Here is a 14,441-nt window from a genome sequence, read left to right as displayed (position 1 = left end):
ATGTCAAACTGCTTTTGGCTTGAAAGAGCAAAGGCCTTACAATATGTACAGGCATCGAAGTGCCGGTTTTGTGCGGGTCTCCAGGGTTCAGGAGCCGCTCCATAAGAGTCTGACAGCTCTCTGGCCGGCCTTGCCGCAACCTTGTGTGCAATTGCGCGTTCCTGCGTGTGAAGTTTTCCTGAGGGTACTATCCGGCGCCGTCCAAACCGGACGTTGAGAGCAAACTCTATGAGGACGGAGTATAGGGTAGGTAGCGCCCCCGTTCCGTGCCGAACCACCATATTTGCGCCCTACGAAACGTTCCCCGCTCCCCGATAGTAGTGTTCAGCTTGAAGGTGGCTTTCGTCCTCATTACTGCTGAACTCATTCCAAATTCCAGATTACCTAGGTATATATGTCCTTATAATGGCTGATGGTGTGCGAAGAACGAGTTGTACGCTTTCATTGGCTGGCCAACTCAAGCGAGTCGCGACAGCTTACGAAAAAACGAAGAAAACTCATACTGTGGCACTGTGCTGAGTTTTCGTCTACCCAACCTTGCCACATGGCTTACAAACGCCTCGTCGATTTTGCAGAATGGAATGCCTGATCTATGTCGCGAGCGTATGATATTCCAGCGTTCCTTGTCCAGTTTCGAAAAAAAAGAAGGCCGGATCAGTTCACGGCTTTTGCACTAAGCCAATGTGACCGAAGTGAGGCCGTTCCTGGGAGATGTGCTAGATGGAATACTTAGATGCTGTAAAGACTGCTTTTGTCATAAGCAAAGTTGATGACTTTGCTTTCTTGCTTGACGTTCGCGTCAAATCTATGGTTTCTCGTTAGTGATTCCCGAGGTCCTGTTGGTCAATCTAGGGATGGTGGCGCACAATCGATACCGGGACGGCAGCTCCGTCAACGTTCGCAATGCGGAGAACTTAGGGGCCTTAGCCAAGGTGCCTGGATTTAGCATGCGGAAATCGCAACGCAAAGGGTGTTGGAGCTTCCGTCGGCGCTACTGCGGCTGTTCCTTGGGAGTTTCACCAGCTGTGGCGGCCCACTTGACTAAAGTCCCGATAGCGGGACTGACCCAACTAGGCAACGACAGCCACACACTTGGGCTAGACTCCGCGACAATATTTGCTTGTCAAAAGTTGGCAGCCAAACATACCCCAACTTCCTACCCGACTTCCGGAGGCTGCTCATATCCTACCACTGCCGAGGTGCTGGTTCGAGAGGAGATTGATGGGGGCGCTCACATCTTATTCTACTCACTGCGAGCAGACACCAAGCTTACGTCGTCCCAGGCGGGACGAGAGCTCCGTTTGAATGTGGTGCCAGCCAGGCGCATTGACAGCCGTTGTCTTGTGAACCCACTTTCCAAGAGAAATCGGAAGAATCTGACCGACATCGTAGTGAAAGAGCTGGGTATGGTGTGCCGTATGGAAGCCATGACGGCTGCCATGGCAAGAGTGGGGTGCAGGCTGCTCAAAGATCCGTACGGATGTTTCGGGCTCACGAAACATCAGATCGACGAAGATGGGTGAGCCGCGACCGAGTCATTCGTTGCTCCGTAGCTGCAGCAAGGCCAGCGATAACCTCATCGTCGTGGACGACGAACCCCAGACGTTCATCAATGAAAGTAAAGACCGACTGTCCTAGAGAGTCGTGCGGCGAGTACTAGAAGTAAGAGACAGTTGTAGAAGTAGACTCAGGGAAAATGGTGCCGGAGAAGTATAGCTACAGCCATTGAACCGTTCTTTTTAACGAAAGGCAGAACAGAAGAAGCTTGAGCTAAGCACTTGGTACTTGGAACTTACTGCGACGAGCACACGCGAAGAGTTGCGCATTGAAAGGACACATTACAACGAGAGGGAGTATCATCGCATCGGATGCTAGGAGTATCGGACTGCTCACCCGGTAACCTGGTTCTTTCTTGCCGCCGCGCGTTGCTTTTGTTCGACGCCTGTGTTGACCTACTACAACTGCGGACTCAAAACCGGGCTCCCGGTGGGCTTTTGGTTGTGAGAAGCACGGCAAAGGGGCGGGCACCTGCTTGTATAAGTCAAGCTCTCTTTGCGCCGAGCAAACACCGGGTAAATGCCCCGCGTGAAACCCCCATCTGGGGCCCCGTGATCAAGTGCAATATATTTGAGCAAATAGCAATCTCCTGAATAGATTGTCGAAGATTCTCTGCATGTTCTCCCGGACCGTTTTGCGTCGTCAAGATCTTGCAGCGAGGGTTCGAAACAAAGGCGACCTTGGTAATGGGGCCGAGGCAAGGCTTGCGGCCAATAACAGAAACAGCCGCCAGGTCCACTGACGATGTTTACTACATGGAGGCTCTAAGACTTTGCGGCTCTAATGTCCCGTAATATGTGGAAATTGATACATGCATATGGTCAATTAGTACTGTAGCAGCCTGCGACTGCATCTGGCATCTAACGGGCATATAAAGAGGCTCGCGGTTCGCACCTCTCCAAGCTCTGCAACTTCTTCCTTCGAGTTCCCGCCTAGTCAATTACTGTACAATGGCTCCTTACTCACTTATCGCGGCGACCCTTCTAGGTCTAGCCACTGCCCAAACGCCAGGAACCGCGCCAGAAGTGCACCCCAAGCTCACCACTTGGAAGTGCACCAAAGCGGGAGGATGCAAAGAGCAGAGCACCGCTATCGTTACCGACTCAGCTTCCCATTGGATTCATCAGAAGGGCAACTCAACGCTAGGCTGTGGAAACTGGGGTAGTGCCGCCGACCCAGTTGCGTGCCCCGATGAGGAAACATGCGCAAAGAACTGCATCATGGAAGGCATCGAAGACTACTCCACAATGGGTGTCTACACTACCGGAGGCGAGCTTCGTCTGGACATGTTCAACCCCAGTGGCGGCCAGGCTAGCCCTAGGGTCTACCTCTTGGCCGAGGACGAGGAGAACTATGAGATGCTTCAACTGACCGGTAACGAGCTGGCTTTCGACGTCGATGTTTCGAAGCTGCCATGCGGCATGAACGGCGCCCTTTACCTCAGCGAGATGGAGGCTGACGGCGGACGTTCACAACTGAACCCAGGTGGCGCCGCCTATGGTACGGGATACTGTGATGCTCAGTGCTTCGTCACACCATGGATCAACGGTGTAGTAAGTACAAGCTGTCTTCTCTGTCAGTGCTCATGCTTACTTGTTCCAGGGAAACGTTAAGGGTCAGGGTGTTTGCTGCAACGAAATGGATATCTGGGAGGCAAATGCTCGCTCCAACCAGATCGCACCTCACACCTGCAGTACCGATGGTCTCTTTGGCTGCACAGGCGATGAGTGCGGCAAGGCTGGATTATGCGACAAGAACGGTTGTGGAGACAACCCCTACAAGCATCGAAGCTCTCCCGACTACTACGGCACTGGCCTCAAAGTCGACACCACGAAGCCTTTCACCGTGATCACCCAGTTCCCTGCCAAGGACGGCGTTCTCCAGGCTATCGTCCGGAAGTACGTCCAGAACGGCGTCGTCATTGAGAACGCCAAGAAGGAGATCATCATGGATCAGGAGTTCTGCACTGCTCAACCTGGCGCTGAGATGTACAGCAAGCTTGGTGGCCACAAGGGCATGGGTGATGCTCTGGCCCGCGGTATGGTTCTCGCGCTGAGCATCTGGTGGGATGAGAGCGGTGGCATGCAGTGGCTCGACAGCGGAGAGTCTGGTCCGTGCAATGCGACTGAAGGCTTCCCTAAGGCGATCCAACAGATTGAGAAGGCACCTACAGTCACCTTCAGCCAGATCAAGTGGGGCGAGATTGGATCCACGTTCGCTGGTTCAAACTCCAGCATGCGCCGTTGGAATGCGTAAGTAGTGAGCTCTCAAGTTAGCTGTAAATATAAGAATGAGCTCTTCTGTTGAGTTACGAACTATCCGGACGTGTAAACATGTCATGATGATGAGTTCCTGTGCGTTTGCCAAAATGGCGATGATGAGTTGTTGGCCGCGCGGTTGTGTGACCCAGATCTGGCGATACATTCCTCAATATTGCTGTCGCATTGTACCTCATGAAGATGGCGACTCCAAACTCTATGAGTGTGCGTGTTGCAGGTGATGTCTGAACGCGCCTGGTAAAATGAATGAGGCCGAAGCCAGACTCTTGAGACTTGGTAATTGCCTTCTAAAATTGACCTTCTCCTGACCTATCATTGACAAGTCCAACTTCGCATTGCGTGATGCCTATCCATTCGTTCGCTGTATAGCCCTTACTTTCAGGCACTTCCCGAACACTGTTTGTAACTCGCAAGGTACGTGCACTAGCGCTGCACGGTACCCCATCCAGGGTACATCAAATCTCTTTCCTTGCACTCAATGTACTCTAAGTGATCAACAAGACTCTCCTATTCCCACCTGTAACCCGCTATCAACTCTGAACAACGTGTGCATCACTGTTGTACAAATGGAGACCAACAGGGACGCCGTTGAAAGCGATACTCAGTAAGTTGAACTGAAGATGTGGAGGCTCTTATAGGTAGTGTCGCGGATGGCCATTATCAATGCTGCCGTTTAATGGTTCATTCCAGTCTTCTGCATTGCGTCGAAAGTTGAACACCGAATAGAATTCTTGTGGAACGATGCTGATGAGCTCATCCTATTAGAATGATCCCTTCCCCTACTCGCGATGAAGCTTTGGCTTATGATAATGAGATCCATGTGCGAGATAGCGATCGCTCAGGTAAAGAAACCACGGATGATGTTTTTTTTCTACGACGGCGTTGGAGAGGACGCCATGTTCCGCAGCAAGAGGGGAAGGAGCAAAGCGCAAAGCAGCAGATCGCTGGAAGGAAAGAAGCCATCCAACGAAAATGTAGTGAAGAACAGAATCATCAAGACTGCACGGGGCAGTATAGTCACGAGAGTCAATGGCCCGCTCTCTTACCTCAGCCCCGTCACCGAGAACCCAAGTGAGTCTTGTTACAAACAAGTATATTGATGGGTACCTAATTTTCTCAGATAGCCATCTATTTTCTACTTCTTCCACACCTCATCCTTCAGTCGAGCCACCCAACAACCGAGCGAACTCCCCATTGTTTGAACCCAAAGACGAAAAAACTTCTGACCACGCCGTATCTTTTCAGGGAAGTTCACATCTCAATCGTCCAAAGAACCAAACCCTACACAAACACAGCGCCATGGACGGACTCAAGCGCGCAAAAGCCACCAAGGCAGAGATCGAAACCAACATCTCCGTACTCATGTCCCAGGACAAGAAGACCAGCACCCGCCCCAACGTAGAAGAAGACCCCGAAAACATCCTCATCAAGACCCTCCGCCAAGATCAGAAACTACCCTGGAGCGAAATCGCCAGCCACCTCAACCAAGAGCGCCTTACCAGAGGCGAAGCAGCGACCTTCACCGACGCCGCAGTCTACAGCTGCTTCGTCTGCAACGCGCCTCGCATCGCCACTTCTGTCGGCGAAATTGGTTTCGACCCCAAAGACTACATGCACCTGCGCCACCCAAACCAGTACTCCAACGCCGAAGGAACAGGCTCTCTTAGCAAGGCGGGCAAGAAGCGCATCAAGGACTACAACAACGCGACGGAGCTCAAGGACAATATGCGTCATGCGGTTCCCTCGGAGGTACATGAGAATGATTTGGAGACGCCGCAAATGACGGAGCAGCTTATGGATGCGGTGGCGAAGTGTGAGCGCAACTTTTGGAAGTATGTGGCGGATGAGTTGGAGAGGGCGACTGCGAAGATGTATGATGCTGAGAAGCTTGCTAGTCGCTATCATGCTATTTGAGGTGGATGCGAAGTTTCTGTCTCTTGGATGGGCCTGAAGCAAGTATGGGGTTTGTTTCGGCTGTACAACTATTGAAGAGGCTCTCGACCGGGGTCCGCGATGAGTAGTCGATCGGAGTCATACGAGAAGATACCTGGCATGTCACAAACTGCAGTAATAGTTTGGTCTCCATGATCAGTTACTAGGGTATTGAGACTGATAAGATATAAGTCCATACATCAGTATGTCTCCTATGGAAGCCGTTTCGTCAACATGAATGTTTTCTTGGTCCGTCAAAAGGTGAACTCTATGCAAGTCGTAATATTCGCAAGCTGATATTGTCTATAAAACACCTATTTACATCTACATCGAGGTAGCCTCCATCCTAGCGCAAACACTTTGCATCTAGCAAGTGAAAGTAGGCGGGCCGGGGTTGGTGTAGCTTGTAGGGATAGGGTAGTTGATGTTGATCTGAATACCCGGGTCGGTAGCCTTGTACGCGCCAGGGAACGCGACGAGGTTCGATGGCGCCTTGCTGCCGCCGCCAGTAACCTCAAGCTGTGCGCAAGACAGGTAGAACTGGGCTCCACCTACGCTCTGAGCAGTGTGGATGGCGATGTGCTCGTTGCGCATCAGGTACTTGCCAGGTGCAATGCACTGAGGGATCTTGATGTCGTAGGTGGCAGCGCCTGCGCGGACTGATGTCAGTGTATGCTAGCAGAGCAAGAGAACTGTGAGAAACATACTCAGCCATGTCAACTGGGAACCAAACTTGGGTTGCTCGGCGTAGATTCTGAACCAGACAGCGCCGGTAGGGTCCCAGGTGTTGATGTCTGCGCCCTCTGGTACCTTGGCAAGGTACGACTGGAAGGGGCCCGGGTGGTAAGCGTTCGGGTTGACGCTGACCTTTACGTTCGAGCCAGCAGCGACAGTGGTGGTCGCTGTTCCTGCTCTGAGTTGGTTGCAGCGGATGTCGTTGCTTTGCACATTGCCAACGAATCCATTGTCCTGCCAGTTCTTGGCTTGACGGACACTAGTCCAGGCTGCGGCGCCGTTGATGCTTGGGAGTGTGTCTGTAAAACGTCAGCTTGTGAGGAGGCGTACAGTGCATCAGGACGTACAGTGAGCGCTGGCGACAGACGCAGTAGCTGCTAGCAAAACAACGGAGGACTTCATCTTGGCGAGGATCTTTTGCTGAACTTGGAGATGAGATGCAATGAATATGCAGTTGATGCCGGCATATCAACATCTCCCGAGCGACATATATACTCTGTCTCTTGCCCCAGGCTGGCTCATTCGTTACGAGACACCCACCGGCAATAAGGTCGAAAGAGCCGTACCCATCGCGAAAGACCCGAACACTGAGCGCGAATTGGTTCTAAGCGAAGGTGTACAAGACGATGTGAGTGTTGCATAGATTACGAGTGATGAAGACAATCTATTTCGTGTGGGAGGCGGCTACCAGTCGCACAACGCTAGCGACGGATGCCGCTGCCGATTTTAATTGTGGCCAATGGCAGCACTGTGCTTGCGTGAAATGTCTAAATTGCCTACGTCAACGCCATGGATCAGGCAATATACAATTTGCGAAATGCGATCACACGAGTACAGATGTTTGGCCTGTCTCTCCACATCGGGTAGACACAGCCTCAAAGACAAGGCGGTTACCAACTCCGGATATCGAACATCGCTAACGCTCATGGTGAGAACTCAGCTTTTGCATACGGGAGATAACGTCTGAAGGCATCATGTACTATCCCTGTTCTATGGTAAAGACTAGAAACAGCTACATGGTACACTTCTTTCGGAACGCGAGTTCTACACCCGCTCTCTCGCCTCTGCGTCCTCGCTATCCTGCCTTGCGCCATACTTTCCTTCATCTGCTCCAGTCACAACTGTCATATCTTCGTCGGCAGCCACATCGAAGCTCCTACCTCGATACTCTGGTCCCAAGGCTGTGAGCAAGATAACGTACGCATACACGCATCCCATGAAGATGCAGATGACCAAACCATACTTGTAACGCGTTGTCTTGCCCTTTGGAGGAAGTGGAAACCTTTCGCCAATCGTCGCTTCGATAGTCGATGAGGCAGAAGAAGCAAGGTTTCCGAGTTGATAAGATGTACCGACGACAAAGGTGCGGAATGATCCTGGTGAGAGTTCCATAAGGTGGATTGGGATGACACCCCACGCACCCTGGACGCAGAACTGTTGGAAGAAGGCTGCAGCGATGACGGCGTTCGTGGAGACAAACGTGTAAGGATAAAGTAGAGCACCGCCGATAACGCACATGACGATGATGCTGATACGACGACCGAAAATGGATGAGCAATAACCGACTACGGTGCCGCCAGTCATGGCGCCGAGGTTGGCAACGACCTGTGTGACGGTAACCTGGTTGGCGGAGAAGTTGTACTGGTTACTCAGCATGGTCGGATACAGGTCCTGGCTTCCGTGCGACATGAAGTTGAAGCCCGCCATGAGTAAGACGAGATACACTAGCAAAAGCCAGTGGCGCTTCAACGCAACCTTGCCTTCCTGAGCAAAGACCTTGGCGGCGTTGGGTTGTTCTTCGCGTATTCGCTTGCGCTCGAGGTAAGCGTTCGTTTCTGGGAGGCAGAGCCGGAAGATGATGAACAGAACTGGTGGGCCTGCACCAAACCAGAATAGCGGTCGCCATTCGTGGCCGACGGTGTTGACGAACGCGCGTGCAAAGACGGTCGCAAGTAGGTACCCGAACGCGTAGCCTTGTTGTAGCATACCGGAGATGATTCCACGGGCTTGCTCAGGACAATCTTCAAGGGCTGCGACAGTGTCAATGAGATGAACGAGCTAGAGGTGGAGAATGAAATTTACCAGTCGCAGCAGCATTTCCATACAATCCACCCATGGCGATTCCGAACAAAGCTCTTACCCCCAGAAACTCGTTATAGGTGGAGCAGAACCCAGTGCCCAACTCCAGAACAATGAAGAGTAGGTTGTTGACGATGAAAGGCCACTTCCTCCCATAGCGATCAGCAGCCAGACCAAAGATGATACTACCCACACTCCGCAGCATGAGGACCAGCGTGATACCCCATGTGATATCCGCTTTGGTTTTACCAAAGGTTTCGGCAAGATTCTCCACGGTAAGGGAGACGGTGAAGAAGTCGAACGCGTCCCAGGTCCAGGCGACGAAAGCGACCAGGAAGAATAGCCATTGCTGGAGGTTCAGCATACGCAGGAGGGCGATTGGGTTGGCGACCTTGTCCCGGGCAGGCTTGAGAGTGGGGATGCGCGTTGCCATGTAGCGACCGGCCGACATCTTTGCGGCCGGTGGCGCGTACTCGCGCTGCTCGGTAGTGTCGTATTTCTCGTCCGCCATCGTGAATCGAGGACAACGCCTGGGCAGCTTCACAATGCGGAACTTGGGGGAAGGGTCTGTCTTCTTTCTTCAAACAAGCTCGGCAGACTGAGCTTATAAGACATGCCGGCGGCAACGCTTTCTTTAATCCCACTAGACATGCACGCGATCATCGTCGAACCTTCCGAAAAGGTGCTTACTGATAACAAGTGCGACCCGAGAATGCATCCTCGACATCCTCATGACGTCCCCGCAACCCCGCATGTTGACCTGCCATCCAATGGCATCCCCGCGGAGAGCGGCACGATAGACCTGAGTTGGCTAGCAGGCGACATGGGATGGAGCACACGACAGGGGCTACTGCGTGCTAAGGGTGGTCAAGAGGTGATAAGCGTCGCTTGGCTTGGAAAAGACGGCACAACGAAGCTTTGTTGAAGGATGCCGAAAAGCTTGGTCGACGTCAAAGGCTTGGTGGGGGCCAACGGTCTGAAAGCGCTGTACCCAACTTTGGACACAACTGCCGATTGTTGAAGACAAGTCACCGATGCGAGCACCGAGTTCATACAGTATCAATCGACTGTCCTTTTTGAGCAAGTTAGTCTTGTGATTCGGGTTTGGGTCGTAAGCATGTTCCCGAAGTGGAGTGAAGAAGCGGTGCTGCTCCAAGCGGGTGGCGCGAGTGGCTCTGCTCTACCGATTTATCCCCGCATCCGGGGATCTCTAGATATGACGTTCTCTTCTTTCAGTCAGGACAACACGTATTGTGGCTGCAATATCGAGGCAGGCCAGCAGAAGAGCGCTTATCACGACTGCATCGTCCCACGCGGAGTGTGAGATAAGACCCAAGAGACGGGCATTGTGACTTCAAATCGGTTGTACGATACCATAAGCCGACTGACGGCCTGGAGGCAGATCTAGCTCCGATGTTCGCTCGGCAAAGTTGCTCGACGCCTGGCACACCACCAGACAGTCAACGATTCTAACATGAGAAGGCTGTGAGATAAACATGCTTTTCGTAATCGATACGGGAATTGAAGTTCGTTGATCAATCTAATCGATACCCCGAAAAATGCAGTAGGTCTAATCGCAGTGAAACGCTCAAGTACGTGATAAAGTATGATGATTCAGGTCAGAAAATTATTGGCTCAGGTCACTTCCTTCCCTAGAAGACACGCAACAGCTACCCTAAGGCGTACAAGAGAATGAGATAGCCCTTGCGAAAAGCTTTCAATTATCGCTCTCCCTTTCTCTTTGAACTTTCGAGTACACAAAATGCTCATTAAAATCCGAAATAACAGAATTGCAGAGCGCTTATTTCCCTACAACTCTGGTATTCAGAATTTAAAGTTGTCGCGTTGTTGTCGCGAAAGTAGCGTGCAAAAGAGGGAGGGTTTGGTCTTCTTTGTGAGCCGGATCACCCGGATTATTGTCTTTGATGATGTACGCCAATGCCCAAATGCATTGCTCACGTAGTGTATAGCGATCAACGACGCTACCTAAATATAAAATTAGCTTTCCTTTCGTCTGGGCTGACACCAAACGGACACGAGAACAAGGCTGAGGCGCTGCATGCGCAGCCCACTTTATACGGTCAGATTGTCAAAGGATCTCCGTCCGATAGCAATCCCCAGATCTGTCGGGCGCTTCGGGTATCGAGTTTGCAACGGCGATGCATCCTAAACTCAACCCCAAGACATTCAAATTTCCCGTGCCGATCATTCGAAATGATGCGCAAACCGGGCGAAACTGTGATAGGCTTTAAAACTGACGCCAGGTGCAAGCGCCGATCTCCCGCGCCAGTGTCTCACATAGCAACGTCTGGCGCGTCGCCATTGGCCAGAGCTTGGATTACGCGGATGTGGCTATGCCGGTTTCACCGCGAAGCTTGATACATCACTCCCCTTTCCTGCTGCGCGCCACCGACACCCACCGCAACCGCGCCGCCAACCTACTTTTGCCCAGCGTTCCTTCTCACACCTGCCCTCTCTTACGTCGTTGGGAGATAGCGATAACGGATTCTCACGACCTCACTTTCGTTTTGCGCTTGGACCCTGGACACGCTGCAGTCACGCCCCAGCCTGGCCTCTCAACACGGCAAATCCTCCGCGGGAACCCGCCAGCACATTTGTACTCTCCGCCATGTGGTTCCGCAAACGTGAAAGCGACATTGAGATGTCGGGCATGATGGATGGAGCGCCGAAGAAGAAGAAGTCGCAAGGCCCGCCAGAAGAAACAGAGTACCAGAAGTTTGACTGGAAAAGATTCTTTCTCGCCCCCAAGTACATCCGTAAGACCACGCCGCCGCTTCTGCGACCGTAGAACATTTTTGGCTGACTCAGCATATAGCATGGCACATATTGTTTATCGTTATCGGTATCCTAACAGTTATCATCACGATAAAACACGACGCCGTCGTTGAGGTGAGTTTTTGGTGTTTGGCTTTGGGGCCGACGAACACGTGGCTAACGGTGTCTGTGCAGAAATTACGGCCGTGGTCTGAGAAAGTGCGAGACCTACCAGCAGGATGGCTAATCCCCATTGCTATTCTTATCATTATTTCTTTTCCTCCTTTGTTCGGTCATGAGATCATCGCGCTGCTGTGTGGTGTCGTCTATGGTCTGTGGATCGGGTTCGCCATTGTTGCAGCGGGCACGTTCATCGGCGAAGGTAAGCCTTACCAAATCCTTACGGTTACATGCATATCATACTCACATCGATATCAGTCGGCACATGGTACGCTTTCAAATACGCCTTCCGCTCCAAGGCTCTCAAACTGGAGCGCACCAATCTAAACTACGGTGCCATGGCCCGTCTAACGCGTGACGGAGGTTTCACCATTGTGCTCGTCATCCGCCTGTCCGCCATTCCAGCGCATTTTTCCACCGCCGTATTTTCAACCTGCGACGTCAAGTTCTGGCATTTCGTCGTCGCTACTTTCCTTTCTCTGCCCAAGCAAATTTTCCTCGTCTACCTCGGTGTACTGCTCCTACAGGAGAGCAACGACGACGTAATCAAGACGGTCATGTTCGGCGCTATCTTTGTCATCACTATTGCCATGGGTATCTGGATCTACATGAAGATGCGCGTGGTGAAGAAGACACTCTTGGAGGAGCAAGAGCTCAGAAAGGTCAAGAAGGCCGAAGCCGTCGAGCTGGTACCAAATGTTGAACGTGCGTTCGATACGCAATACGACGAGGGGCCTCCGATCTGGTCATCTATGCAACCAACGCAGGTCAACCGACCAATGGAGAGGAGATATGACGAGGACCCTCCGGAGTGGGCCATGCAGCCTACGCAACCCACCAGAATGCTCTGAGCGTAATTGTTGATTGTATCATACATAGACTGTTATATTCTTAATGCCATAATGAAGTTATGACCCGCATGGGTTTAGTATGCACATGACACCCAAGGTCAGATCTTACCGTCAACTCGAACCACTAAACCCACTTCTAGGTGGTATATCGAAACCACGGCACGTTATCGGCAAGCTCGCGTTCCAACAACTTCTGCTCCTCGGTCAACTCCTGCGACCCAGCTTCCAGGGCAATCTTATCGCGTCTCGCGTTCTCCGTCCGACACCATGTCGACATGAAGAATGTGAGGAAGAACGCCATGCTACAATGTATTAGCTCCGCATCACCGACGTCATCCGACAGTATAGCAACTCACCTTACAAACCCGATCAAAATGCTATGCCCAATAATAAATCTCGGCCCATCACGCGACAAATAAACATAACTCGCAATGATACCTCCGCAGTTCCCACCCATAACCTGCATAGCGATGCCCGTCCCCCTCTTCAAGCTGCCCCCAATATTCCCACTATTCCATGCCATACCCAACGGAATCTGAGGATAAATCCCAATAGCCGCGAGCACCGTACCCGCATACTGTATACTGGGCCTTCCCGTGGCAGCAAGCATAGCAAAGCCCGCAATAGCCACGACCTGGAAGCCCATCAAGAAGACACCACGTTTCTTTACGCGATCAGCATACCAGCTCGCAGCGATAGTGAAGAAACATGCGCAGACGTATGGAGGGACGGACATCAGTTGTGCGTCGTTGGCAGTGTAGCCCATGTTCTTGATGATGGTGGGCAGGAAGAGGGCGAAGGAGTAAATGGGACAGAAGCCCGCCATGCAGATTAGCATGAAGATGTATATTTTCCAGTCGGTGAGGGCTTGGTAGACGTATTTCATGTCAAAATCGTTGGAGAGGTGGCCATGGTCTGCGTGGAGGCGGCGTTGGACTTCTGTGCGTTCTTTGGGAGTGAGGAAACGGGCACTGGGTGGGTGTTAGATGGGTGGGAGTGGGGGATGGGGGGATGGGACTGACGTTTCGGGGTAGTCGTATATACACCAGTATGCTATTGTTGAGACGAGGATGCTGAGGAGACCTTCTAAGATGAAAATCCACTACATGTAGGTGTACGAAGTTAGTGTGTGGCTCACATGCAGTTCGTTCAGAAACACTTACTGCCCATGCTGCTTTTCCTCCAACACCGGACATTTCGGCGATGCCGCGGGCTAGGACGCCGCCAAAAGCTCCGGCGAGCGTTGCAGCAGAAAAGAAGAGGGCCATGCGGAAGCCGCATTCGTCTCTTACATACCTTACGTGAGTAAGCACTAGGGTAAAATCTCGTCTGCCAGATTCCTGAAGTGTAAACTTACCATTGCGAGATATAGTAATTAACACCCGGAAACAGCCCCCCCTCGAACACTCCGAGGAAGACTCGTGTAGCCATCAACCCAGAATAGTTCTTCACAAAGCCTTGCAGGATCATTGCCAATGACCAGAAGAACATGATGAACGTCAGCCAGATAGACGGCCTGGTCCTCTTCATCATGATGTTCGACGGTATCTCGGCGGCGATGTAGAAGGGGAAGAGAACGGCGAGACAGTCATTGTACTGTAGGCCGTGTAGCTTGAGATCTTGTTCGAGATGGTCGAGGCGAGCGTTGCCGATGTTGGTGCGGTCTAAGAAGCATAGGCTATGCAGCTATCAGTCCGTGGTACAGGTCTGATCTGTTAGAGAAGAAGCTTACAGGTAAATGAGTGACATGAATGGTATGAGGTGCCAGTCCAGCTTGCGGAGAAGCTTTTTGGTAGCGACTGCATCGAAGCCATTGGGCTCGACATCTTCGTATGAGGTATCCGATGGTATGGGAGCGATGTTTAGAGTCTCTATCTTTTTTTCCATCATCTTGTATCGTGTGATGATTCTGCGCACCGAAGAGCATCACGACCTTGTCCGACCTGCCCTCCATACATGTACTCCCCACATCTCGTGCTGACGATGACTTCGGCGAAGTAGTAGTGAAGCCTCCTACCGTATTGACGCAGCTACGACGTTCCAGACTCCGGGG

General features: G+C 51.9%; 7 protein-coding genes across 7 annotated transcripts; 4 read left to right on the top strand and 3 right to left on the bottom strand.

Moving 5' to 3' along the window:
* The first annotated feature begins 770 nt into the window (after window positions 1–770).
* Window positions 771–1,696, top strand: BKA58DRAFT_188036 (uncharacterized protein). Its single transcript, XM_046165541.1, has one exon. The coding sequence runs from the start codon at window positions 855–857 to the stop codon at window positions 1,521–1,523; it is 669 nt and encodes a 222-aa protein (XP_046023971.1). The 5' UTR covers window positions 771–854; the 3' UTR covers window positions 1,524–1,696.
* Window positions 1,697–2,507: 811 nt separating this feature from the next.
* BKA58DRAFT_316843 (concanavalin A-like lectin/glucanase domain-containing protein) lies at window positions 2,508–3,813 on the top strand (the record flags this gene model as incomplete). The annotated part of the gene is made up of 2 exons (XM_046167596.1): window positions 2,508–3,110; window positions 3,160–3,813. 2 exons carry the CDS (start codon window positions 2,508–2,510, stop codon window positions 3,811–3,813), a joined length of 1,257 nt encoding a protein of 418 aa, XP_046023970.1.
* A 919-nt stretch (window positions 3,814–4,732) lies between these two features.
* Window positions 4,733–5,750, top strand: BKA58DRAFT_469958 (uncharacterized protein; the record flags this gene model as incomplete). Its single annotated transcript, XM_046175168.1, has 2 exons — window positions 4,733–4,907; window positions 4,957–5,750. The coding sequence occupies 2 exons, from the start codon at window positions 4,733–4,735 to the stop codon at window positions 5,748–5,750; spliced, it is 969 nt and encodes a 322-aa protein (XP_046023969.1).
* A 349-nt stretch (window positions 5,751–6,099) lies between these two features.
* BKA58DRAFT_187979 (endoglucanase II) lies at window positions 6,100–7,030 on the bottom strand. Its single transcript, XM_046165538.1, has 3 exons — window positions 6,851–7,030; window positions 6,476–6,802; window positions 6,100–6,418 (listed from the first exon to the last, which is right to left on the bottom strand). Exons 1-3 carry the CDS (start codon window positions 6,903–6,905, stop codon window positions 6,135–6,137), a joined length of 666 nt encoding a protein of 221 aa, XP_046023968.1. The 5' UTR covers window positions 6,906–7,030; the 3' UTR covers window positions 6,100–6,134.
* Window positions 7,031–7,485: 455 nt separating this feature from the next.
* On the bottom strand, window positions 7,486–9,271 carry BKA58DRAFT_187991 (sugar transporter family protein). The gene is made up of 2 exons (XM_046165539.1): window positions 8,586–9,271; window positions 7,486–8,533 (listed from the first exon to the last, which is right to left on the bottom strand). Exons 1-2 carry the CDS (start codon window positions 9,091–9,093, stop codon window positions 7,548–7,550), a joined length of 1,494 nt encoding a protein of 497 aa, XP_046023967.1. The 5' UTR covers window positions 9,094–9,271; the 3' UTR covers window positions 7,486–7,547.
* Window positions 9,272–11,211: 1,940 nt separating this feature from the next.
* Window positions 11,212–12,388, top strand: BKA58DRAFT_411985 (snare associated Golgi protein-domain-containing protein; the record flags this gene model as incomplete). Its single annotated transcript, XM_046172330.1, has 4 exons — window positions 11,212–11,359; window positions 11,419–11,492; window positions 11,553–11,739; window positions 11,796–12,388. The coding sequence occupies 4 exons, from the start codon at window positions 11,212–11,214 to the stop codon at window positions 12,386–12,388; spliced, it is 1,002 nt and encodes a 333-aa protein (XP_046023966.1).
* Window positions 12,166–14,278, bottom strand: BKA58DRAFT_458687 (high-affinity nicotinic acid transporter; the record flags this gene model as incomplete). The annotated part of the gene is made up of 6 exons (XM_046174681.1): window positions 12,166–12,690; window positions 12,745–13,359; window positions 13,411–13,490; window positions 13,552–13,684; window positions 13,746–14,066; window positions 14,121–14,278. The coding sequence occupies 6 exons, from the start codon at window positions 14,276–14,278 to the stop codon at window positions 12,525–12,527; spliced, it is 1,473 nt and encodes a 490-aa protein (XP_046023965.1). The 3' UTR covers window positions 12,166–12,524.
* Between the last annotated feature and the right edge of the window lie 163 nt (window positions 14,279–14,441).

This window comes from Alternaria rosae, assembly GCF_020736505.1.
Source record: "Alternaria rosae strain MPI-PUGE-AT-0040 chromosome Unknown BKA58scaffold_6, whole genome shotgun sequence".
In the NCBI taxonomy this organism is placed as follows: domain Eukaryota; kingdom Fungi; phylum Ascomycota; class Dothideomycetes; order Pleosporales; family Pleosporaceae; genus Alternaria; species Alternaria rosae.
Note: the sequence above shows the minus strand (reverse complement) of the source record. Positions and strands in the feature narration are given on the sequence as shown.

Bases quoted from the DNA above. Each gene is read 5' to 3' on its own strand.
- BKA58DRAFT_188036 (XM_046165541.1), top strand. From the start codon at position 855: ATGGTGGCGCACAATCGATACCGGGACGGCAGCTCCGTCAACGTTCGC.
- BKA58DRAFT_187979 (XM_046165538.1), bottom strand. From the start codon at position 6,905: ATGAAGTCCTCCGTTGTTTTGCTAGCAGCTACTGCGTCTGTCGCCAGC. The intron at 6,803-6,850 runs GTACGTCCTGAT...GACGTTTTACAG, and splicing joins GTCTGTCGCCAGCGCTCACT to ACACACTCCCAAGCATCAAC. The intron at 6,419-6,475 runs GTATGTTTCTCA...CAGTCCGCGCAG, and splicing joins TTCCCAGTTGACATGGCTGA to GCGCTGCCACCTACGACATC.
- BKA58DRAFT_187991 (XM_046165539.1), bottom strand. From the start codon at position 9,093: ATGGCGGACGAGAAATACGACACTACCGAGCAGCGCGAGTACGCGCCA. The intron at 8,534-8,585 runs GTAAATTTCATT...ACACTGTCGCAG, and splicing joins TGGAAATGCTGCTGCGACTG to CCCTTGAAGATTGTCCTGAG.